Raw genomic sequence first — 24,955 nt, forward strand, 5'->3', positions numbered from 1 at the left:
CCTCTTGATATTATGTCTGTTGATCCTATTACCCAGTCTTCCATCAAACTTCTTGAGACCGGCAAAACTAGAAAAACTATTCTAGTTATATCTTTACCTTGAGCAATCCTATTTGGACTTGATGAACACATCGTCTAAGCCCCGACACTTCTTATAGCTCTTCAAGGCTCATCATTAACTCCTCTTCTCTTGACGATGATGATCATCCTGGCTTTCATCTTGATATTCACTCGATCTCTTGAAGCTAAATGAAGCTCTCTTGATAGATTCCCATGCACAAAGAATAGGAGACTTCACTCTTTGCGCCATCTTCATTTGGTTCACCATCAAGGTATGAACCGCAAGCATCAAGCATATAAGTTGTCCACTAAACTTGTCTTGATCTTGCTCTTCCAACTTGGTATATTGAATATCCCAATTCAACTCATACCTTCTTATGGAATCTAACCCCAACTCACTCTCAAGCATAAAGCACATGTGTTAGTTCATAAAACCTAATTGATAACTTTATACCTTAAGTTATTTGATCTTCACAAGTAACTTGACATTCACTCTTAGTCAATCTTCATATGGAACATAACCCTACTCACTCTCAAGCAGATAGCACACAGGTTAGTCCCTAAAATTCAATTGACAATCTCATACCATTAGTTACTTGATCTCCACAAGTAACCTAGCCATCATGCTTATTGTCAATGTTATTGAGACCATCCTCAACATCCGATATCTCTTCCACTGTAGCTTTTCCTTCATCACATGAGCATCACCTAGAGCTCATTGGTCTTGATGCATCTATCTTGATCTTCATGGAATTTCTCAATCAACCCATGCTCTATCAATCATGCATCACCTATGAAACATACTACAAATAATTCTTAACATAATTGTTAGTCCATATGTATTATCATTAATTACTAAAACCACAATTGAGGCTAGATAAACCTTCAATAAGAACAAGATACCTCAATCGAAGACCCTTAATCTATCAACAGCTTTGACTCCAAGAATTTCTAGAGCTAGAAATAATAAGCTAAAAGAATTCTTGGAGCTGAAACTCTACCAAATAGATCCTGAATGTCACGAACTCTACTCTCTCTCTGGCTTTGGGCTTGGGCTCCCAATGGGCAAGGCCCGGTTTGTGACATCAACAAGGCATACAAGGAGATCGACCTTGGAAGCGAAGAAAGAAACAGAATAAACAAAACATACTTCTTCCTCCAGCCCTGCTCCTCCTTCCCGTTCCTCAATCCCTACTGCCAGTGCTCTAACCCCAATTCTCTCAATTATATTGTGAAACAGTTGTATACTTACATGTTTGATGTCGAATTAATGTTTGATTGATGGGGTACGTGATATTGATCTTGTTGTATCCTAATTTCTTTACATTTTTATCAACTTATCAAATCAGTGCAATACTGAAAGAGTGATGAGATGTGGCATCAAACTCAAGTCCATGGTGCACCCTTGATGAGCACATATGGTGACCATAAATCGAACTAAAGTCCAATACTGAAAGAGTGATGAGTTGTGACATCAAACTAAAAACCATGGTGCATGCTAAATGATCACTCTCTCTATTTATGCTTTTTTCGTCCTTTTTTGGCGAGACTTGTGGCTTTTATTTGAACTTATGTTGAAAACACGAAATGAAGGGCTCAAAACATGTTGCATATATTGAAATTCACCTAAAGCTTCTTCAATACTTTGGAACTTGGATGAAACTACTTGACGACTTTCATGAAAATGTGGAGCTTGAAGCTTTTATTGGAGAATATTTTTCCCTAATTAGCATCCCTAGTTCCAGTCGTCCATGTGGTGGCCATTCAGTCTGGGTGCGGTGTCGATCCTCGATGAGAACCGATCGCACTCCCTCTTCCACCAGTTGAGCGTGGGTGGAAGACTCGACATTGATAGTAGAGGAGGTAGATTCGGCATTGATAGTAGAGGAGGTAGATTCGTTGGCTTGACCGATAAGGCGTGGTTCTTTGCGATTTGCTCCACTTGTTGATGCAGCTCACCCAACTCTTCATGAACTTCCTCGACAGCAAGCTCGATCTTCAGCTTCTAACTTGCGAGATACGACATGGTCTCCAGGATCACTTTGTTCGATTCCTAAAGCCCTGGCATCACCTTCGCAAGATCCGCTTGGGACTTCATGATCTCGTTGAGTTGCTTTTCCATGTTCATCGCCTTGAGTTGCTCTCGGGTCCAATATTGTGGCTTATGGAGAATTCGGTGGATTTAGGAGGGTAGGCTCTAATACCAGCTTGTTACATTCCGATCAATAGAAGAAGCGAGGGAGGAAGATGATGGAGGAAGAGATCGAAGGATTGGGGAAGCATGGCTATATATTTCTCTCCAAGAACAGATGAGAATGAAGAGTAGTTAGTACAATTGTCTTGTTGTGCACTCACCCTTTTTTTTAGAGAAAACAGGTCTATATTTCATTGATGAACCATGGAAATTACATGACACCATTTACACAGGGGACCCTGAAGAAAAGGAACACTGCAACGCCAACCCTGAGAGGTGTTGTTCTTCTAGTTCATCTCAGATCGGCCCAGCAGAACATAGCAACGCCTCGCCAGAGTTGGACGGAGCATCACACTAAGGAAGGAGTCGGAAGCCCAACTCTCTAACGGCGAGGAAACTTCAGTTTTTTGCACCACATCAGACGACCTATCAAAAACAGATCTTGGAAACGCTGAACGCACTAGCTTTGTGAACCGGCCAAATAGCCAGAGCCTCACCAAACAAGGAAAGCATAGGCGCCTCCAACTTCGACCGTAATGCAAAAACCACCGTCGGCAACACACCTACGAGGAAGCATGACCCACTTCCAAAACCACAGACCCGCACACATAAAACATTCCAGCTTAGCTGCCCCTTTTACTTGCGCATATCCACTCATAACTGCCTCATTCAGATCGATCCCAGTCGCCGCTACCATTAGATTAGTGGAAAGAAGAAAGAATGGGAAGAAAGCAGCCATGGGCAAGCTTTAATTAATATAAATAAGCCTCTGAACATGCCTGCCATGGCCATCGCCGAAGGTGACACAAACACCAACGAACCCGCCAAAGGCTAGCAGGGAAACAAAAGCCTGGTGAGAAGAGAACTCCTCCCGAAAACCTAACATTAAACTAACCAAACCACTTAAACTACCAACATATAAGCTACAAAATACCTATCTAAGGACACCAGGCGTCGATCCACCCGTTCCCCCACACTCACTGCCAGCAGATTGCTCGCTGGAAGAGAGGAAAATGGGTGGATCGACATTATGATCGGTAAATCGCTGAGGAGTCACCTATCGCTACTGTAGCAGGGGACCAACAGAAGAGTTGAGAGCCTATCAATTTGACGTTCAGTCGCCCTCTCTTAACTAGCATGTGCACACCACTCTTACGCGGCCCACTTGGCCTCGGGGTATCATGTCCTGGTCTTCCTGGTCGTGATCCAGCTCGCCTTTCTGTTGGCCCATTCCTCAATCGTGCCAAGCCTTGCCTTCTTCTTCTGCGCACCTGCTCAACGTCAGGTGCAGCCTAGGCATCATGTATGCTGACAAACTGCTCAAAACGAAACATATTGGATGATACCTCGATCAGAGATCAAGTGCAGCATTTATACAAGTGATTATTTGTGTGTGCCGATGCGTGAATTTGTTCCCTAAGCACCCCCATTCGCTGGCCAAATTATTCAATACTCGAGCAAGCCCCACGAACCTTAGATATGTTACTGGGTGTTAACGTATAAACCTTGTGTACAAGTTTTGGTTTCTTAGGTATTAAGTCTCAGTTGTTTAGATGCATATCTTCCGGACTTATCTCCCCCTTGTAATCAGAGATTTTCTTCTGATCTTGTACCTCTTATACATCTATATATACAAAACTCGGACGCCGCCACATGTGTGAGCTATGCTTCTATAAATCCTGCCTTCTACATGGTATCAAAGGGGTTTGCTACCCTCTCTCCCAAGCGCCGCCATAGATCCCTACTGGTCCCGCTGCCGCTGCTGGCTAAGTTGGATCTCAAAGTAGCCACTCTGCAGAATGTCCAACATGTTCTATTATATATTATGGTCTTCCCTTATAAAAAGAAAAAAAGAAAAACCTCTTACAGCTTCACTGGGTGTTACAGGATGCATTTATCGACAGCGGGTTGGTGGTTAGCTCGTACGACTGACGGGTGAGCACTGCGCAGGAGTTGCAGGACCATGCGAATGGCCCTCCCATGTCTCTCTGCCAATTATCATCCGTTATTAATCCAAACTATAACGACTGGGAGTTGTGAGCTTTTTTATTTTTATATTTTTTCGATTAAAAATTTAAATAAATAGATTTCTCGTAAAAAAAATTACAAAACTAGACGTCTATCGCCCTCTCATGGGGCGGTTAGCCCCTTACCACCTCCTGAGAGAGCGGTAAGTAGTCCCACAGACTCTTACCACCTTTTTATGGGGCGGGTCGGCTTACAGCCCTTTGAAGAGCGGTAAGCTACAATATATGAACAGTAGATCTTGGTGAACAGTGATGTTATGTTGCTAAAAACCTAAAACTTGAACAGTGATGTTTTGTTGCTCCAAAAATTTTAAAACTTTTTGTATGTGTTACATAATCCATGTGCAACCCATTTTAATTGAATTAACCCAAAAATCATGTGTAGAATTTAAACTAAAATTCTCAAAAAAGGCTACTTTTCTAACTTCTAGCAATTGTTAGGGCCTCAAATAAATTTCTAAAAATCTGGTAAATTCACTAATATTCTTCTTATGTGATGTGATAATTTCTAAAATTATTTTTAGCCCTAGATTATATGGTAAAAAAGTGGATTCCTTTGTAATGCACCATTTATATGTATTTTTATAATTTCATGTGATATTCTTCTTTTAACTTAATTTGAATTCAAAAATATATAAACCTAGTGCTAAAAATAATTTTAGAAATTATAACATCATATAAGAAGAATATTAGTGAATTTTACCGTATTTTTAGAAATTTATTTGAGGCCCTAACAATTGCTAGAAGTTATAAAACTAGCCTTTTTGGAGAATTTTAGTTAAAATTCTACATAGTATTTTTGGGTGAATTCAATTAAAATGTGTTGCACATGGATTATGTAACACGTACAAAATTTTTTAGGATTTTTGGAGCAACAAAATATCACTGTTTTGAATAGAGAAGGTAGGAGAGAAATTGATTTTTAAAGTACTGTTCATCGAGATTTACTGTTTATGTTTGTAGCTTACCGGAGGGCTGTAAGTACCCGAATCTGTGGGACTGCTTACTGCCCTCTCAGAGGTGATAAGGGACTAACTGTCCTATAAGAGAGCGGTAAATGTTTAGTTTAAAAAAAAATTAAAAACTATTTATTTAAATTTTTAATGAAAAAATAGAAAAATAGAAAAAACTCGACAGATTGCTGCGCAGAATTGTTGATGCAGAACTACCCGAATGCATTCTGTCCCGGCAGATCTAATTACCGGCACCGTCTCGGCAGATCGGGCCTGCAGTAGCATGGCCTTTAAAACCCAACCGAAAGCTTCACCGGCAAGAACCGGACTTGCTGTTGCCTGTTGCTGTTTACGGTGGCCGGTAGTGGTCGTAGTAGACCCGCCTGCAGGCCAGGTTGGCCCGATTTCATTGCTGCCGTCCAGAGCCGATCACGAGCAAAGTACAGAGGCAGCAGCGAATGCCGCCTTTCGCTTGCATGTGCCGACGGGCGACTCCTTTCCTCCATCTGCTACTATCTCAACATGGCAGTGCCGGTCTCCCCTTCGCCGCAGATACAATCTGCCGTGCGTTTTTACTTGGACCTTCAGCGTCACAGCGTGGCATGGGACGATGCTTAGCTTCGCATTGTTGGCCTAGTAACCGCATGACCGAGCAGCCGAGTGCGTGCTCTGATTTTGATAGGCGACGGCAGGACGGTAAAGTACCTATCCGTAGATTCTTTTTTTATCTTATAATTTTTTCATCTATAAATCTCAATACAAATAAATAGTTTTATTAATTCTCTTATCTATCTTATTATTTTTTCACCAATTACTTTAATATAAATCTCAAAATAAATAAACAGTATAGAATCGGTGATCAGCAATGATAACGATGCCACTGTAAACGCCATAATGGTGTGGCAGGAGACAAAACAAGAAAGAAACATCTGAGCCAGCTGCTCTTCAGTGCACATTTTTCACTCTGTATCTCAAAGCTCAAAACTCGAACGCACCATTTGTGAAGTTCGGAGCAGCTACTCCCCAAATCCAGTCCTAAATTATCGAACCCTTGCTAGCACGCACCAATCGAATGCTACTAGTACACAGCAAGCAACGGTCGGATCAGTCGAGGGCGTCGCAGCGCCGCCTGACGACTCCCTGCCGCCCGGTCTTGACGCCGACGGCGCCGAGCCTCTGCATCCCCGCGGCGAAGTCCTCGAAGAAGGCCGTGCGGTTGTCCGCGTACCGCTGGACAAACACCCTGGTGGGCGGGTACTCCCACAGCGCGGCGTCGGAGGCGAGCAGGCCCAGCCCGCGGGGCAGGTTCTTGTAGTACGCCTCGTCGAAGTCCCGGGGCGTCACCACGTCGTTGAAGATGGACACTGTGGGGTCGCCCCGGTAGCCCGCGCAGGACCGCTGCAGCGCGCGCGCGAACTCCGGGTTCAGCCGCGGGTCGTACCCATCCGCGCTCCTGTAGTTGTACAGGCGGTGCGCGAACTCGGCGCAGTGGGAGAAGCCGACGGTGTGCGCGCCGGCGAGCGCGACCATCTCCCGCGGTGAGAGCCCCTTGCTCGCGAAGAGCCGCGCCATGGCGCGCGCCGACATGTTAGTGCGGGGCAGGTTCCCCTCCACGTCGCGCGCGTCGGAGCGGGCGGAGTCGCGGCGGCCCAGCGCGACGGGGAACCGCGGCCCGCCCAGGATGCCCACGAGGTCCCGCGCCGCGAGCGCGAGGATGTCGGCGCAGGAGACGACGCCAGGGCAGGCGGCCTCCAGCGCGACCTTGGCGCGGTCGACGGCGTCGAAGGCATCGCCCGGGAGGGAGAGGTTGATGTCGGCGGCGCGCTCGGGGGTGGCGTCGGAGGAGAGCGGGGAGATGAGGACGGAGGCGTCGCAGCCGTTGACGAAGCAGTCGTGGAAGAAGAGCCGGAGCGTGCCGGCGGCGGTGGACGGGTTGGCGCGCTGCTTGGCGGCAATGACGTCGGACACGATCCGCTCCACGCGCGGGCAGCTGCGGCGGTAGTAGTTGGGCGACAGCCTGGGCGCCGCCGCCGCGCCGGAGGCCGCGGCGGCGAGGAGGAGGAGGGCGAGGGAGAAGAGGGCGCGGCGGCGGGGCAGCGTGCCCATGGGTGCTTCTAGCTTTGCCTTCTTGGGAGAGAGAGAATGAGAAGGGGAAAGGTGGTGGAGAGGGACGGAGAGGTGGGGTGGGGGTGCAGTAGCGAGTGAATTGATTGCGGGGTTTAACCGGAAGGGATGGTGCGGAGTGCGGACGGTGGTTTGTAAAGATGGGGCAGAGAGCTCGAGGCAGGACGACGACGGATGTTCTGCTTCTGCCCCGCGGTGGGTTTTTTCGCTTTTCCTTTTGGTATGGTATACTAGCTGGCTAGCTGCTGTGGACCTGTGGTGCCGTGGCCCGTGGTCCGCATTAAGGGTCTCTTTGCATCCAAGGATTTTCAAAGGAAAAACATAGGAATCTCATTCCTATAGTATAGGATTTTTCACTGCACATGCCTTTGGAATGCAGCAAAAGTCCCATCCAATTCCTTTGATTTCCTGTAGCATTTTCAAAGACTTAGGAATTCCAAAGGAAACAAAACATCCCCTCGAACCTTATCAACACAGAAGACCGAGGCACCGTGAGGCCATCAATTTAATTGTCCCACTTGTCGACGGCATATAAATGGTAATATTAGTGTATAACTTTAGTCTAAACAAAGTAGATTACTATTTACTCCCCCACATTGCTGTGCTCTCCCATTCCCGCGTTCGAAACACCAATTCTTATAGAATTTCTATATTTTTCAATCATCTATTTTATATGTACATTCCTACCGTATTCCTAAGATTTTTCAATCATATGTTCTAAAGGGCCCTAAGGCCTCCGGTTACAGAAAAACGAAAGAAAACCGTAAGATTGTGAATATTATAGGAATTATTTTAGTTCATATCACATGTAGGATCAAGGTAAAGTATGCTGTCTTCGTTCTTGAACCAACGCGTACTATTCCTGTAACTCATTCAAATGCTAGCTCTACAACTTTTTTCTATTTTCCAATCTTCTGTTTTACACATGATTTTCTTTTATATTCCTGTCTTTTTTTCCCATTCTTGTATTTTTAATTTCTGCATTTCAAAGGAGCCTAAAAAATCTACTACAGTACTATACCCGTACATTTCTCTGCGCGGGAGTGAAAAATGCCAATTCGTTGCAAGGTTACCACACATATTCTCCTGTCACCGCATTAGTTGTGCGTTTAGGACAAGCGACGGTGCGGCCATAGGCCCATGGCAGCAGCCCTGCAGAAAGGAATTTTATAAAACTATGACCTTTTGGAAAAATTATTCTTCTCGTTCGACATGTGTCTCTACTCTCTCTTACACACATAACAGTTATTAGATAAAGAAAAAACAACGTGAATCAGAATCTCACATAAGTCTTCCATATGTGTGTCTTATAAAATTTACTTCCAGCGTGTAGCCTCTTCCTCGACGAAACTCATCGGCAGAGACCAGTGAGTTTGAGCTCACCAACTCACTTTTGTGATTTTACGCGGTTTCACCGAATAAAAAAGATGGGTAAAAGGGGAAGGGCTAACAGAGTGACGAGAAAATGGCAACGGCATCATTCGGTGGTGCATAAATGTACTGCTTTTTAATGGTATACCCTATATAGCAACAATACCAAATTCTCCTGTCTTTCCACTGAATTACTAGTCACTTTTGGTTAATGGTGACTCGCCGTGAGGACCAGGACTGAAGGTCTGAAGCAGCATAGCAATAAAGCGGAGTGGCTCGAACGTGCCAACCATCCTGTAGCCACACAGCACGCCACATATTTTGGCTGGACACAAACATGCGAGGCGGAACTGCACATGCACGAGAGAACACAGGCTGAAAGCTAGGACCGTGGCGTGCAGGTTTTATCCCGGGAGCACCCGTCCAAAGCAGCAATCCATGCGTGGCCTCGCGCGTGCAATTTTTTGGTCGTTTTGGGCGCAGCAAGAAAAGCTCAACGCTCGCAGCGGCCGCCGGTGCAGATTATGGAAGCCGGCGAGCGGCAGGGCCGGGAGCGCACGTTGCCGTCTTGGCGCATCCGGCGAGGCACGCGGCGCCAACGGCTGGACGCTATCGCGCGCTGTCCCGTCCGCGAATAGAGCGAGCGCACTACGCGTTGGGTCCCCGGCTGGTCCGGGCACACTTGTTTTCGTCCCTCCAGAAGCATCTCCGTCCATCGCCTGCTGCTGGTATACAGCTGGGTATCCAATCTCGTTAGCGCGTCGGCTTTCGTGGAGCCATAGCCTATGGTAGGACCGTAGGAATGGACAAATGCCGGAGAATCACAGGAGGACAAATGGGCGATAACGTCTGCTTGGGAGTTAGGGAAAATCCTTAGCTCACACGCTTCAGGGTTCACATCATCACGTGCATGCGTGCATGACCGTCAAGGTCACACTGCATTATCTGCAAAATTTGACCATGCAGGGGGGAGCAAAAGTGGTCGCAGTCCATGACCAGCTGGTGCCGACGAGCGACGATAGCGTACGTCTCACAGTGTAGCTGGTGCAAAGCACGTACAGCCACAGCCCACAGTCCCACCGCCAGGGTGGCCCTACGCATACAGGCGATGACAGCGTCCCGAGCGACCATAATAATATTACGAGGCCAGGAAATAAATTGTTCAGGGACCAACCGACCGAGCCCGGACCCCATGCATACTGCAAACAAAAGCCTCGTATGCCGATAAAATTTGCATATTCGTTTCAAAAAAATAAAATAAAATTTGCATGTACTTCCAAACGGGAAGCCAATTCATGCGTGCCTAGCGTTTGCTTTACTCGTTTACCTAGTCCCAGGCTTTCCACATGAACAACTCGATGAGGAAATTGAAAGGAACAAGATTGTACTACGGAGATACTCTGGTATTTCCCAAAGAAAACGTAGTCCTATACTCTCTCTAAAACAATAAAATAAAAAACTACGCTATTATTACAGTGCGAGCATCAAGGAGGGGAGTGCAAACTACAAGTACCACAACGTTGTTCTTTCTGGCTTGGGCCTCTAAATGGGGCCGGAGCGACACGGGCAAACTGTATGGTCTGTGCCATGGCATGAGCCCATGCGCGGCACACGGACGTCGAGTTTTTTTTTTTTATATTTTTTATTAAAAATTTAAATAAATAAATTTTTCGTAAGAGAATTTGTAAACTAACGTCTGCAGTCCTCTCAAAGGGCTGCAGCTCTCTTAAAAAAACGGTTAGAGGTTCTAACTGCTTCCTGAGAGGACGGTAGGTCTAACCGCTTCCTCAGAGAGCGGGTACAGCCTGCCTGCCCGATCGGCTCCCTTACCGCCTCCTGAGGGGGCGGGTAGGGATCCTTACCGGGGGCGGCGGTAAGGGGCCTCCCTGCCCGTCGCGCTGCCCGCCCGGTCGCCCTCTCCTATAAAAAGGTCAAAAATAGGCCAAAATTTTATTATAATCCGAAAAAAGAAAAAGTTGAGAAGAGGGAGGAGAAGAGAGGAGAGGGGAGGGGAGGAAGAGAGGTCGGCGAAGTTCTGCTGTATTTGAGCCACGGATTTGAAGAATAATTTTGGATAAATCTTTTTTTTCTTTTTATTGTTGTTAATTAGTGCAGTAGTAGTATATGACATAGGTTTTAGATATTTATGACCTAGGATTTAAAAAATTGTCAAATTTATTTAGAAAATTGTACGATAGCAGTGCAATGTAGAATATTATTTTTAGTACATTATTTTTACTATATTGGGGTTGTACCTGTAGACATAGGAGGTAGCAGTATATGATAATTTGCGAACCTAGGATAGAATTTAGAAATAATTTTATCCGATAATTAGAAATATAGTTTATTGTCTTAACATTGGTTATGTTTGCGGGTGTTTCCAGGGATGGCAGATAAATTAATTTTTCAGATATATTATGGTGAGGGTGAAATTAGATACGGTTCTAACGGTGTAGATCTGTCTGGATTTCGTCATGTCATAAAGGGGCTTAGTAAAGCTAATGAGAGGACCATTGTGGGTGTGTGCAAATGGCTCATGCGGTTTTTCCAACTGGATCCGCAGCAACATGAGCTGAAGTTGAAAGCTGTCCTCAGCCGTGCTAGTCATGGATACTTTGGTGAGCTTGTTCCCATCGAAGCCACATCAACTTGGAGGCAGTATATAGATACATGTTGTGAACGTGGCTTGTCGCTTGTTTTGTTAGCTGAGGCGTACCTAAAATATCAAAATGAGGTGAACTCTGCGGAAGCAGTAGCATGATCAAGTGAGGCAGTGGAAGATGAATCAGAGGCGGCTAATGTCGAGTCCAGGGAGGAAGTTGGTGATGTTCCAGAGCTGCAACCGATGGGTGTAGCAGATGAAGGGGAGCACATCCCTAACATTATTGAAGATATGGATTTGGAGGATGAAGAGTTGGAGGAAGGCCTTGCCGATGGGGATTCGTCTGACGAGGAGGGTAATACTCTAGTTTCTGCAGAGTGGAGGGATCATGAATTTTCGAAGCTGGTGGTTAGCGAGGCTGACTGGATACCATGGCAGTACCATGAGAACGAGGTGTCACAGGGTGTTATGTACCCTACAAAAGAGGCAGTTATTGATGCAGTGAAATTCTGGCAACGTACGAGTCATACTACGGTACGACAGCGTGGCCTTCTTCTGCTGCACCGTCATACCACGCAGGTACAATTATACAATTTTTACTACTACTTTCAATACCACATTGTTCGTATCTAACATGATTATTTGTTCGTAGGCCCCTCCAGCCAGTACACATGGACACCTACAGAGCCTTCACAGTCCTCCTACCCTAGTCAGGAGGATGAGGCTGGCCCGGACGCCGCCTACGACCTCGTCCGTGACTTCTTCGGGGGCACACCTGACTACGACGTCCTCCAGCAGTCTTAGATTTCCAGTGCTCCCCTTTGGACACAGCCCACGCAGGACGAGGCCTCGACACCGGTGGTCCCTACTAGGCCTACCAGACACGTCGGTCCACCCGACCCCCTCACCTACTCCAGGGGTCACGTGAGGGTTAACCAGTGGCATTGGGACCACGATGGGGCGCACGGGCGACGGCAACGAGGGAGGCAGCAGTGGAATTTTACATTTTATGTAACTTACATATGCATATTCGCTTCATGATGTACTCCTATGTATTCAGACACGTTTACTTTGTATGGTCGACTTCGCATGTCGTAAATACATTTCGTATTCAGACACGTTTAATGAAGAAGTGACCACACTACTAAACTTTAACCATGACTTGACAACACATGCCTCCTTGCGCAGGCTTTAAACAAGACGTGACAACACTACCCAGCTTTTTTCAAACAATAAATGACAACACGGGTACCAATAAATGTGGAATATCTGACTATGATCAATGACACAACTTTCCCATTCTTCAAGATGGAATCCGATGCTCCTGCCACCAGCTACGCCCCTGCCCTCACTCCTTTCTTCAAGAGCGAATACAATGCTCCTGCCTCCCCCAACTATAAATAGCCAAACCTCCTTACGTTGAAGCATCACTCATTTCTCATATCTCTCAAGTGCAATGTCTTCCTCAGCCCCATCAAACCCACCAAAGAAACATTAGGGGACTACCATACCTGAAGGTCTCGAACCATCAATGTGCTTCTGTGGTGACCTTTGTAAGCTCCGTGAGTCGCAGGACATCTCATACACCTATAGGATGCGCTTCTTCATGTGTGCCAACTACGAGTATGACAAGCCTCAACATGCAACAACTGGTTATCGACCGGTACGATAACAGATATCCGCCTCATCTCTTCCAATTTTGCACCCTCTTTTACTAACCGCTCATCTTAGTCCATTTGTTCAGTCCCCTCCACCTCTCTGTGATTTTATTCAGTGGCTCGACAAAGAGCAAAATGACTCACAAAAGCAATGGGTCGACATGAACATGAGGTGGAGAAGGGAAGCGTACGCCCTTCGGGAGTACGAGCAACAGCAAGAGGAACTTCACCTCAAGCGGGAGGAAGAAGAGCGCATGAGGAAGGCGGCGCACGACCGTACCGTGGCTCGGGCTCGGGAGGCTGAGAGGGAAAGGAAGCGGGAGAGAGCCCGCCGTGCTAAGACGGCAGGTCCCGATACCCTCCGAAAGGGAAAGTATCCTAGATGCACTCAGTAGAGAGTACCAAATGTAACCCGACATACTTTCCCTCCCTAAGGCATGTTATGATTAGGATCGGCATACTAATAAATAGGTCTTAGTGCGAACCGTATATGTCACATTTGTTTCCTCATCATGTCATCGCGGTTACAGTGTATTGTAATATTTTCACCCTATGTTTAATACTATGTTTGTCCTTGTTCGCACCCCATACCCACGTAAAATACTACGACTGCTAATTACTGATTTTTTATTCTCTGACTATTACATAACCTACTCCAAATTTAAATTCTTAATTTCCTTAAACCCCTTCCTTTTTATTTCTTTAATTACACAAAAAATTACATTTTTAGAGGGGAAAAAGGCCCTAACCGCCCTCTCAGAGGGCGGCAAGGGGGCTAACCGCCCTCTCTGTGCCTAACCGCCCCCTCAGAGAGCGGTTAGCCCCCCTTACCGTCCTCTGAGAGGGCGGTTAGGCCTGCCGCCCTCTCTGCAGGTGCCTAGTTTTGCAAATTCTCCTACGGAGAATCTATTTATTTAAATTTTTAATCAAAAAAATATAAAAAAAAAACTCCACGGATGCCCGCGCACTACACAGCAAAACCCACACCGCGTCCACCTCTTCCAAGACGCAGGCCCATAGCTTGTTCATGGCCTGGCGCCCAACGACGGACTCGTGGCGCACCGTTTGACGCGAGCAGTGGCCGCCGCCACGTATAGTTTCTGCTGCTTCGTGGGCTAGTGGCCGGTGCGCGTCGGCATGCGGCGGACCAGCGATCGCGTATCCGAGTTCCGACTTCCGAGAGCCTCAAGATGAGTGGGAGGGAAGTGCGGAGCTTTTTTATTTATATATTTTTTATTTTTTAATATCTAAAAATATACTATATTTCGAAATATTGTACATCTAAACTGTCATCGTTCGTTGAAAGTACGACAGTAAGGTGTCATCTATACAACAGGCGATATCTTGTAGGGCTCACGATACAACGATCAGAAATTAAATACAACTTACTATCACCCAACCAACATTCTCTACGATCGCAAAGTGTCATCCATTGAACGGACGATACCTTTTTCTACACAACAAGTTCTTACAATTGTGCTTTTTTTGCTTTTGTTAATCACATGTATATGTATGATTTTCGAGAGCTAGAAAAGCTAGCACCTTTGTTAATCACATTAGGATCTGTATTAATCATATGGATGCATGCAACAACACCTGTATAGGTAAAGGTTACGGGCAACATATTTTTCAGTGGGCCTCAATACAGCCCTATCACCTCGCCAACGGGCGACAATAAAGATATGTTTGTTGGTTGGACGATATGTTGACGTTGACGTTATGGTGGCCAGGATATTTAATTTTTGACCCTAGCGTCGTGAGCCGCACAAGAAGTCACTTGTTAGATGGTTGACACTTTACTGTCGCTCGTTCAACGGGCGATGGTAACTTAGATGTATAATATTTTAAAATAAATAAATATTTTTGCAAATATTAAAAAATAGAAAAACGCACCGGGCCGCCAGCAAGTGTCTTCCTCGGCCCTGCAAGAGTCTCTGTGAGAGAAGGATTTGGGAAGAATGACCGCAGCTTGTATTACACTCGTTAGGGGTACAAGTACAGGAGCAAAGCTCTGGCCAGCCACTCATGAGAACATGCAGATCCTATAAAGAAGGAAAGGTGGAGATGGTGGCTGGCCGGTTACAACTGGTTACAATTGAACGGAGCAGAGCTATTCTAGCTATCCTATACGTGTATGTTGACACCCCCCGGCAGTTTGAGCATCGGTTGATCGAATGCACAAACTGGACTTAAACTCTGTGAACAAAGGCGTCGGTAATCCCTTGGTCATTATGTCAGCTAGCTGATGCCGAGTTGGAATCTGCAGAACTCTGAATTGACCAAGTGCTACCTTCTCCCTGACAAAGTGAATGTCCAGTTCAACGTGCTTTGTTCGTCGATGATGAACCGGGTTTTGAGATAGATATACAGCTGATATGTTGTCACAGTAGATGACAGTAGCCTTCCCGACGGGAACATGAAGTTCCTGAAGTAAGTGTCGTAGCCAGCAGCATTCAGCGGCGGCGTTGGCCACCGCCCTGTACTCGGCTTCCGCACTCGACCGGGAGACTGTTGGTTGTCTCTTCGATGACCACGAGACAAGCGAGTCCCCAAGGAACACACAGTACCCCGACGTCGAGCGTCTGGTGTCCGGGCAGCCTGCCCAATCTGCATCGGAGTAGGCCTTGAGCTCGGTCGATGGAGAAGCGGAGATGAAGAGGCCGTCACTGATGGAGCCACGAAGATATCGGAGAATCCTCTTGACGAGGTTCCAGTGAGCAGCACGGGGGGAGTGCATGTACATGCAAGCTTGATTGACTGCATAGGCGATATCCAGTCGCGTAAGAGTCAAATACTGCAATGCTCCGGTGATACTCCGATAGAACGTGCCGTCAGCCGCCGGTTCGCCATCAGCAGCGGACAGCTTCTGCTTGGCGTCGACTGGAGTTGAAGCGGGCTTGCAGTTGGCCATGCCCGCACGTTCGAGGATATCCTCCGTGTACTAAGCCTAGGAGAGGGAGAAGCCAGTGGCGTCACGACGAACCTGAACACCGAGGAAGAAACGCAGGTCGCCGAGGTCCTTGATGGCGAACTCGCGACAGAGGGCCTGGACGATTTGTCGAAGCAGCGACGTCGTGGACGCGGTCAGGACGATGTTGTCCACGTAAACCAGGAGATAGGCCATGGCATCGCCTTGCTTGTAGACGAACAACGACGTGTCGGAACCCATCGAGACAAAGCCGATGGAGCGGAGGTAGTTGCCCAGACGCTGAAACCACGCCCGCGGTGCTTGTTTGAGTCCGTATAGAGACTTAACAAGAAGGCAGACGTGATCTGGATGCAGTTTGTCGACGAACCCAGCCGGTTGGTGACAGTACACTCGCTCAGCCAAGTCGCCGTGTAGGAACGCGTTCTTGACATCGAGCTGATGTACTGACCACTGACGTGTGGCGGCGAGATGAAGTACCGTGCGAATGGTGGACGGCTTGACCACCGGGGAGAAGGTTTGGTGGAAGTCGACCCCTGGGCGTTGAGAGAACCCACGGATGACCCACTGAGCCTTGCGCCGTTCCAGCGTACCATCCGGGTGTAGTTTGTTCTTGAAGATCCATTTGCCGGTGATGATGTTGGCGTTCGGCGGTCGAGGTACAAGTGTCCAGGTGCCATTGGTCTGGAGGGCGTTGAACTCCTCCTACATCACCGCGATCCACTCAGGATCACGTAGGGCTGCGCGGACGGAAGTCGGCGGGGATGTCAGAGAAGAGGTTGTGGCGACGTGTGCGTACTTCGGGTTCGGCACACGGATCCTGTCTCACCCGCGGGTGACCATGTGGTGCCTGGGAGGATCCATCGGTGGAGGGATCGAGTCAGCTGGCGCCGAGGCAGATCGTGGCGACGCCAGACTCGGTGTTGGTGCCGCAGAAGCCGGGGGCGCGCTCGGTGCAGGTGCCGCAGAGGCCGGGGGCGCGCTGGTGGACGGGGTCTCAGGCGGTTGAGAACCCGGTGGAGCCGCAGGCGTTGGAGGTGCTGACGGCGCGGGCGACGCTGAGGCTGGCTGTGCACGCGGAGTCGTAGGCGACGTCGAGACGTGTGGCGCACTCGGTTGCCGGTGGTGGGTTGTGCGAGGACGTTGCACCACTGGCAGTGGGAGCACATCGGGAACGCAGGGTGGGCACCGGTGTGCTGCTGCTGGACCTGTCTCGGAGATCTGCGCAAACGGAAAACATGTTTCGTCGAAGTAGACATGACGAGATATGAGAACGCGCTTCGTCTCTGGATTGTAGCACTTGTAGCCACGTTGATCCATGGGGTAGCCCAGGAAAACACAGCGAGCAGAACGTGGCGCTAGCTTATGTGGAGTGGTGGCTTCAGTGTTGGGATAGCAGAGACAGCCGAAGACGCGCAGGTGAGAGTAATGAGGTTGCGCACCGAAGAGGAGTGCATAGGGTGTGTCATTGCCACGAGGGCGACAAGGGCGCCAGTTGAGCAGGTATGTGGATGTCGCAAGGGCGTCAGGCCAGAACGAAGGAGGGAGAGCAGCCTGGAACAGGAGTGCTCGAACGCCGTCGTTGATGGTGCGAAGAACACGTTCGGCACGTCTGTTCTGCTGGGACGTGTAAGGACATGTCAGCCGCAACACAATGCCGTGTTTGGCGTATAACGCACGGGAAGCAGAATTATCAAATTCCTTGCCATTGTCTGTTTGAACACACATAATCGATCGCTGAAACTGTGTGTTAACAAAAGCATGAAAAGAAATGATAGTAGGGAGGACGTCAGACTTATGCCGCAAGGGAAAAGTCCACACAAAATGAGAAAAATCATCAAGAATTACAAGATAGAACTTGTAGCCTGAGTTGCTTATTATGGGCGAGGTCCATACATCACAATGCAAAAGTTGGAAAGGGAAAGCAGAAACGTTTTTGGATTCATGAAATGGCAGCCGCACGTGCTTACCAATGCGACAGGCATGACAAGTATGTGAACTGGACTTCGAGCAGGTGAAACCAATTGAACGAGACAGGTGCTGGAGCGCGTCCCGGCCAGGGTGACCAAGCCGAGTGTGCCAGAGGTCAGCAGCTGTCGAAGAAAGGAGAGCCTGTGCCGATCCCGAAGACGACGTGCCCGGAGGAGTGCGCAGGGGGTAGAGTTCTCCAGACGAATCACATCGGAGGATAGCCATCCTGGTTCGTAGATCCTTGATGGTGAATCCCCAGGGATCAAATTCAACAGACACAGAATTGTCACGGGTTAGTGCACGAACAGAGATGAGGTTCTTCACCAATTGAGGAGCAATCAAAACATTGTTGAGACGCAGTGAAGAAGAAACAGTGGGGATAATGGAGCTGCCAGTGCACGATGCCGTCAGATGGCTGCCGTTGCCGACAACAATGTGCCGGGGAACAGTAGATGATTGGTGGGAGGAAAGAATACCAGGGTGTGACGCCATATGTGAGGTTGCGCCGGTGTCGAGTAACCAGTCAGTGCCGCCGCCGCCGCTGGGGTTGTTCAGAGACATCCTGTTGAGCGCCGTGTAGAGCCCCGGCGGTATGGTGCCCGGGTCGTGCTGCGTCGGTGGCGCGGCAAGAGCCGTCATGGCCGACGGAGGAGGGACACCCGGGCGAGGCGCAAGGACGCCCGGGCGCCATGAGTTGAGCGGCCACGTCTGAACCACCCCCTGCCACGGATTGTACGACGACGCCCACTACGGTGGGTGGGGCGCGTTGTGGCCGGGGTTGGACGCAGGTCCAGTAGACGCGATCTGGCGGTTGCGGTTGTCCGCCTTGCGCTTCTTCCGGTGATCACCACCACCAAGAGGCACGCTGGACGCAGGCGAGGGCGGTGGAGGAGCCGGTGCAAACTTGTGGACGGCGGACGAGCTGGTGTCCCGAGCAGCGAGGAGGGTCGTCTGGGCCTCCATCTGGAGCGAGTGCTTGATGCGGTTCTCCTCCTGCAGCAAGTAGGACTTGGTGTAGAGGAACGTCGGTGGCGGCGTCATGGTGGAGAGCACGGCAATTGCTTGACTGAACTTGTTGTTCAGGCCGCGCAGAGTGTTGATGACGAGAGCCGGGTCGGAGACGGCGGCGCCGCAGTCGTAGAGAGTGTCGGCGAGGCGCTTGAGGCGGCCGCAGTACTCGCCGATGGACATGTCGCCCTGGAAGAGACTATGGAACTCTTGCTGGGCGTAGACAGCACGTTGAAGGCTGTTGTCCAGGAACTGTCCAGTGATGGCAGACCACGCGGCATAGGCATTGCTGCGCGGTTTGAAGACATCATTCCAGATTTCCTTGGACACCGTGGAATAGAGCCACGACACGATGCAAGAATCAATCTGCAGCCACTCTGGATCATCAACCATGGCAGCGGCATCAACCGTGCCATCGATGTGATTCATCAGACCGAACTTCTTGAAGGTAAGCTCGAAGAAGGAGCGCCACTGACGGAAATTGCCGTCGTCGGTGGCAAGGATGACAGGGACGTGGCTGTGGATATGGATTAGAACAAGCGTGGAGGCTGGGGGAGGAGCAGGTTCGGCGGCCGTGGCGAATGGATTGGTGCCAACAGAGGAGATGGAGCCAGAGGGACTCGCCATGGCCGGTGAGCAGCGGAAGGTGAGAAAGAGGATCAAGAGACGACTGATACCATGTGAGAGAAGGATTTGGGAAGAATGACCGCAGCTTGTATTACACTCGTTAGGGGTACAAGTACAGGAGCAAAGCTCTGGCCAGCCACTCATGAGAACATGCAGATCCTATAAAGAAGGAAAGGTGGAGATGGTGGCTGGCCGGTTACAACCGGTTACAATTGAACGGAGCAGAGCTATTCTAGCTATCCTATACGTGTATGTTGACAGTCTCGAGCCGCCAATGCGTGCCACTGCCAGCTTCTCCACACATCTCATGTTCCTTGGGGCTCCACACCGGGCTAAGCTAATGTTCCTTGGGGCTCCAGGCAGCACCGCAGCAGCATGGTGGAGGTTGGTGGTGTTACCGCTGCTGCCCATACGTGACCGTCCTCGCCTTATCTTCGCGAGCATTCCACCCACGGGCAAGGCATATGTGCGGCCCGAGCAACACAACGAAGGCATGCGACAGAGGGGTGCAGATATGTTTTTAAGCAGATGGTACTCCATCTTGTAATTTGCTTCTCGTAATCTCAATTAGTCTGGGTTTGGTGCCCTCGTGGTAGCAACCCTGCTAGTTCTGGTGAACGTTAACCTTGTCGTAGTGCTGGGCAAAAGCTATGGGTGTCAGCGCATCCAATCGAAAATAGACTTCGTACAACCTTTTAGAAATACCAGTATAATTCTTAAATGTATGCACGTACTCATATTAAAAATATGAAGTTTAAATATTAACGAAGTCACCATAAATAACTTGTTGTCGCTTACCACTAAAATAAAATTCTGTTTTAAGACACCATAAACAAATTTGAAGTTTCGATCCTGATGAAGTGATGAGTAGGGTACATCCACTCCACTAACCTATGTACAACTCAGATTGAGAACTGTGGCGGCGGTTTTAATATAGCCAAATTCCTTAGGGTAAATGAACCTGCACGAAAGGCGTATCATCTAATAAAATCTTCTGATAACTAATACATGTACGAAGTGTTGAATTGTGTGACTAACTAGCTGACTTCATGATCACCAAAACACTTCATAACACTTTGGTGCTACCATAGATCAGGAAAGCGATGGTCAAATATGCTTGCGAGAGACCGTGACCATGCAGGAGGAGTATGACTGAATTTTCTGCGCGGAGGTATGACTGAGTATTAGCAGAAGAAATAGGATAAATAATGGCATACGAGACAGGAAATAGCCCATTGATCCAACCCATATGGATTTTAACTACTAGAGAAACATCTACGCACAACGGCGCACTGCAGTTTTTAGTTTTTACACAGGAACACACCAGAGTTGCCAGCGCTTCAACATCCTCTGAAGCGAAGACGATGACCCAACGGATAAACAGCAGAATACAGTAAACCAAACAAATGTTCGCATATACAGTTAAGCAACGCAAGAATAAGCACCATGAACAGAGGTCGATTAGCTCGCGTTGGTTTGTGTTTTCGCGCGTACCTTTTGCGGGGTCGACGATCTGGTGGGGCGGAGGGCCGAGGGGAGGAGTCGGTGGGTACAGGGTAGCCGCCCGGAGCAGCCTGATCAGGCAACCGAAACCCAGTGAGCTGAGAGCAAAATGGGGCGAGACGGCAAGAATGTGACTGGTATAGCAACTAATCATCTTCACGGATGCATGCATGAGCTGAATCAAGTAGCTGGTAGTTGTTACCTTGCTGTTGGCGTTGCTGAGCAGGAGGAGAGACACCACTAAGGCGATCCCTGCAAGCTTGTGGGGCGCCATTGATGCCCCTGGAGCCTCAAGCCTGGACTGGAGCTTTCTTGAGAGCTATGGAGATGGGGTCTTCGGAGTGTGCAGTGGCAAAGTTGGCCAGTGAGATGGTTAAATAGACGGTGTGACAGGGGAGGAGATAGGGCGCGTCAGGGTGTGACCATGGTCGCGGACTCGCGGCCAATGCGCCGGTTGGCTCCGGGGTAGGGCGCGCCCAGTGGAGTAGGTGCATAGTCTGCACTGCACTTACGGCATCTGCGCTACCTCGCCCAATCGCCTTGACAGGTACCGGTATCAGTTAGGATCTGTTTGGTAAGTTCTTACTGATCTAAATTTTCTGTAGGATATAATTCTGTGACTAAAATAATTATCTAGTTATTTTTTAAAATAAAATATATAAAAGAAGTGATTCTGTACGGGAAGTGAATAAGGAGAAATTATTTTTTTCAGCTCCCTAACTTCTAATTCATTTCAGATAATCACTTCCACGAATTCTACTTAGAAAATTAAAAGCTGAAAGCTGCTGCTTGGCAGAGCTCCTTTAATTTCAACCGACAAACTACTCTAAAAACTCTGTCAAACAAACCCTTAATTCAACAGAGTAAATAGGCTTTGTCCCTTCGACAGGGCGCCACGCCTGCCCCTGATTACAACAACACGTAGTTTCCAGAAAACTTTGAGAACAAAGACGAATCAAAATCGTGTTGTGCTCCTAAGACGAATCTAAAGGCCCTTTTAATGGACGACAAAAATATACATTTACAATTTTTTAAAACATATGTATATATATAAAAAGTCTGGATTTAAAATATAGAAATAAAAAAGCTTCCGTCGATTGTGCTGTTGGGCTTGAGCGGACGAACATCTGTGTGCTTGCCGCTCCACTCGTGAATCGCGTGGTCCAGACGAGATCGGTTTTCCACGGGAACGAGTAGCTGGGCCGGTTTTGCCCTGCTATTCGCCGAGTCTGCATCGCGGCCCAGATGAGTTCTTCCGTTAGTCATAAATAAGTATTGTTTTAAACATCTCATGATTTTCAAAACATATATTTAACTACTATATTTTGATATAATATAAGTTAATTTCACAGAGGCACCATTTTATTTTTCTAATCATCACAAACCCACCATATTTCTAGGCTATTTCATAAACTTACCAATACTTAGGCAATGTCTCGTAAACCCATCACTTTTGCATTTTCTGTCACTGTTTATGGTTACTGTTTATGAACGCAGCAATTTTTTTTTGAAAAAACAGTGTTCCTCTGTTTCTCTAAAAATTTTAAATTTTTTTGTATGTATTCATAATCTATGTGCAACCCATTTTAATTAGATTCATCAAAAAACACGTGTAGAATTTAAACTAAAATTATCTAAAAAATGATACTTTTATAACTTCTAACCATTGTTAGGATCTTAAATAGAATCCCAAAAATCTAAAAAAAATTACTAATATTCTTCTTAGGATAATTTCTAAAATTATTTCTATCTATACGTTATATGGTTAAAAAGTGAGTTTTTTTATAATATTCTATTTATATGTATTTTTAAAATTATTACATCTAAATGGAGCATTACAAAGAAACTCACTTTTTCACTATATAATCTAGGAATAAAAATAATTTTAGGAATTCTACATATATTTTTTAGGTGAATCCAATTAAAATGGGTTACACATATATTATAGAACATGTATAAAAAATACAAGGAATTTTAAAGAAACAGAAGACCACTGATTTTTTTTAGAAATAGAAAATCACTGTGCTTATAAACAGTACCCACAAATAGTGACAAAAACACGAAATTGATGGGTTTGTGAGACACTGCCCCAAAGTATGGTGGGTTTGCGAAATGACCCCAAAAAATGGTGGGTTTATAATAATTAGGGTAATAAAATAATGGGCCTGTGAAATTAACTCTATAATATATTTATAGAATATAATAAAATTATTGAAAGTGCATCTAGGTCCCTTAATGACAAGCGATTAAAGGGACTAATGGTTTTATCAAATATTTGAATAGGTGTTAGTCCCGTTGAAAAAGAATAAAAGATGTCTATGCCCCTAAAAAAGAGAAGAAGTGACATGAAGAGACTCTTAGATTCTAACTGTTTTTAAATTTGAATTTTGAGTCTTAGGAATGTCATACTATTAAGATGGTTGCTTTTTTAGTTTTGGTAGTGTCTCAATGCTCAAAGTGCTTTATAAAAACCAATTTTTGAGAGACATCATCACTCACGAACACCGGGATCAAAGGGCTGTTTTGTCTGGTTCCAGAGTCTCCGGACTGGTCCAGATACTCGGGACTCGGTAGGTGTTCCGGAGTCTTCGAGTGAGACTCCGTGAAAAGCTCTCGATCAGGCATTATTTCTGTGTCCGGAGTCTCCGGGATGGCCTGGATACTCCGGATAGTTCATTTGTCCCGGATACTCCGAGTGAGTCTCCGTGAAGAGCTCTCGGTCAGGATTTAATTTTAATTCCCAGAGTCTCCGAGTTCGTTCGGATACTTCAGATGCTGTTGAAGTCCCGGAGTCTCCGAGTTAGACTCCGAGACAGGCTCTCGGTTAGCGAAGGCTTTTACCCAGAGTCTCCGAGCTGGTCCGGAGTCTCCGAGGTCTGATGCTTCCGGATCTTTCGGGCATCCTCCGAACTTGAGTTCTAGCTGGTCTTTCTCTAAGTGATACTCCTGGTCTGCACAGTAACAACTAGTTTTTGGGGGGAGAGTATAAATACCTCTTCACCCCTTCTCATTGAATGCTTGCTGAACTACCAACTCATTTACTCTCTCTAGTGCTTTCAATAGCCTTCCAAACTCTCTAGTGCTCATTCTTTGCAAAGTTTTGAGAGTTTGATTTGGGGAGTGAGTTTTTGAGCAAGAGATCAAAAGAAACCCTTTGAGCATTTGAGTTCTTGCCTAGCTAAAAATGAAATCTTTTCTTTTGAAGCTTTGTGCTTCTAGACGGAAAGAGGTCACCCGTAAAGCACCCAATCGCTGTGGAGTGCCACGGGGAGTTTGTATTACCCTCAATTTGAGTAAGAGCACTTGCTTGATCTTTGTGGTCGCTTGGGAGAGGATAGGGTTGGAAAAGATCCGGCTCTTTGTGAGCTCCTCAACGGAGACGTAGGCACTTCTTTGTGAGGTGGCCGAACTTCGGATTTAAATCTTGTCTCCATTTAAATTCTTGCAAGTTACTCTTTCATATTGCTATTTGAGGATTTGCCTCAAATTTATTGCCCGTGAGTATTTAATTGTGCCTCTATTGTTCAGCAGAATATATCCATCTTAGAGTCACTGTGATTGCTTATAATATCTAGTAGAATCTCTTAAGCTTACCTAGTTTTCGAATGATCTGTATAGTCCGGATAATCCGAGTCAATTCGGATACTCCGGTACTCGGAGTATCCGGAACTGCTCGGAGTCTTCGGACCCTGTTTAATCCGCTGCTGAGTTTTAATTTTCAGAAATGACTATTCACCCCCCTCTAGTCGACATCAAGGACTTTCAGTTATAATATTATAAATCTATTTTTTGAGACAAATCTATCCGTTTTATTTTCAAATATCCAAGTTCAATATATAAAAAATAATATGTAGCAAAAGTTTGAAAATGTTCATTCACACAACCTAAAACGATAATGTTAGTATTGTAGATAAGGGGTGCCCCTTAGGACA

General features: G+C 47.0%; 2 protein-coding genes across 2 annotated transcripts; both read right to left on the reverse strand.

Moving 5' to 3' along the window:
* Positions 1–6,087: 6,087 nt before the first annotated feature.
* LOC133889831 (peroxidase 31-like) lies at positions 6,088–7,595 on the reverse strand. The gene has a single exon (XM_062330310.1). It carries the CDS (start codon positions 7,337–7,339, stop codon positions 6,338–6,340), a length of 1,002 nt encoding a protein of 333 aa, XP_062186294.1. The 5' UTR covers positions 7,340–7,595; the 3' UTR covers positions 6,088–6,337.
* Positions 7,596–18,632: 11,037 nt separating this feature from the next.
* On the reverse strand, positions 18,633–19,520 carry LOC133889504 (uncharacterized). The gene has a single exon (XM_062330000.1). It carries the CDS (start codon positions 19,518–19,520, stop codon positions 18,633–18,635), a length of 888 nt encoding a protein of 295 aa, XP_062185984.1.
* Positions 19,521–24,955: the final 5,435 nt, after the last annotated feature.

This window comes from Phragmites australis, chromosome 13 (genome assembly GCF_958298935.1).
Source record: "Phragmites australis chromosome 13, lpPhrAust1.1, whole genome shotgun sequence".
Classification (NCBI taxonomy): Eukaryota; Viridiplantae; Streptophyta; class Magnoliopsida; order Poales; family Poaceae; genus Phragmites; species Phragmites australis.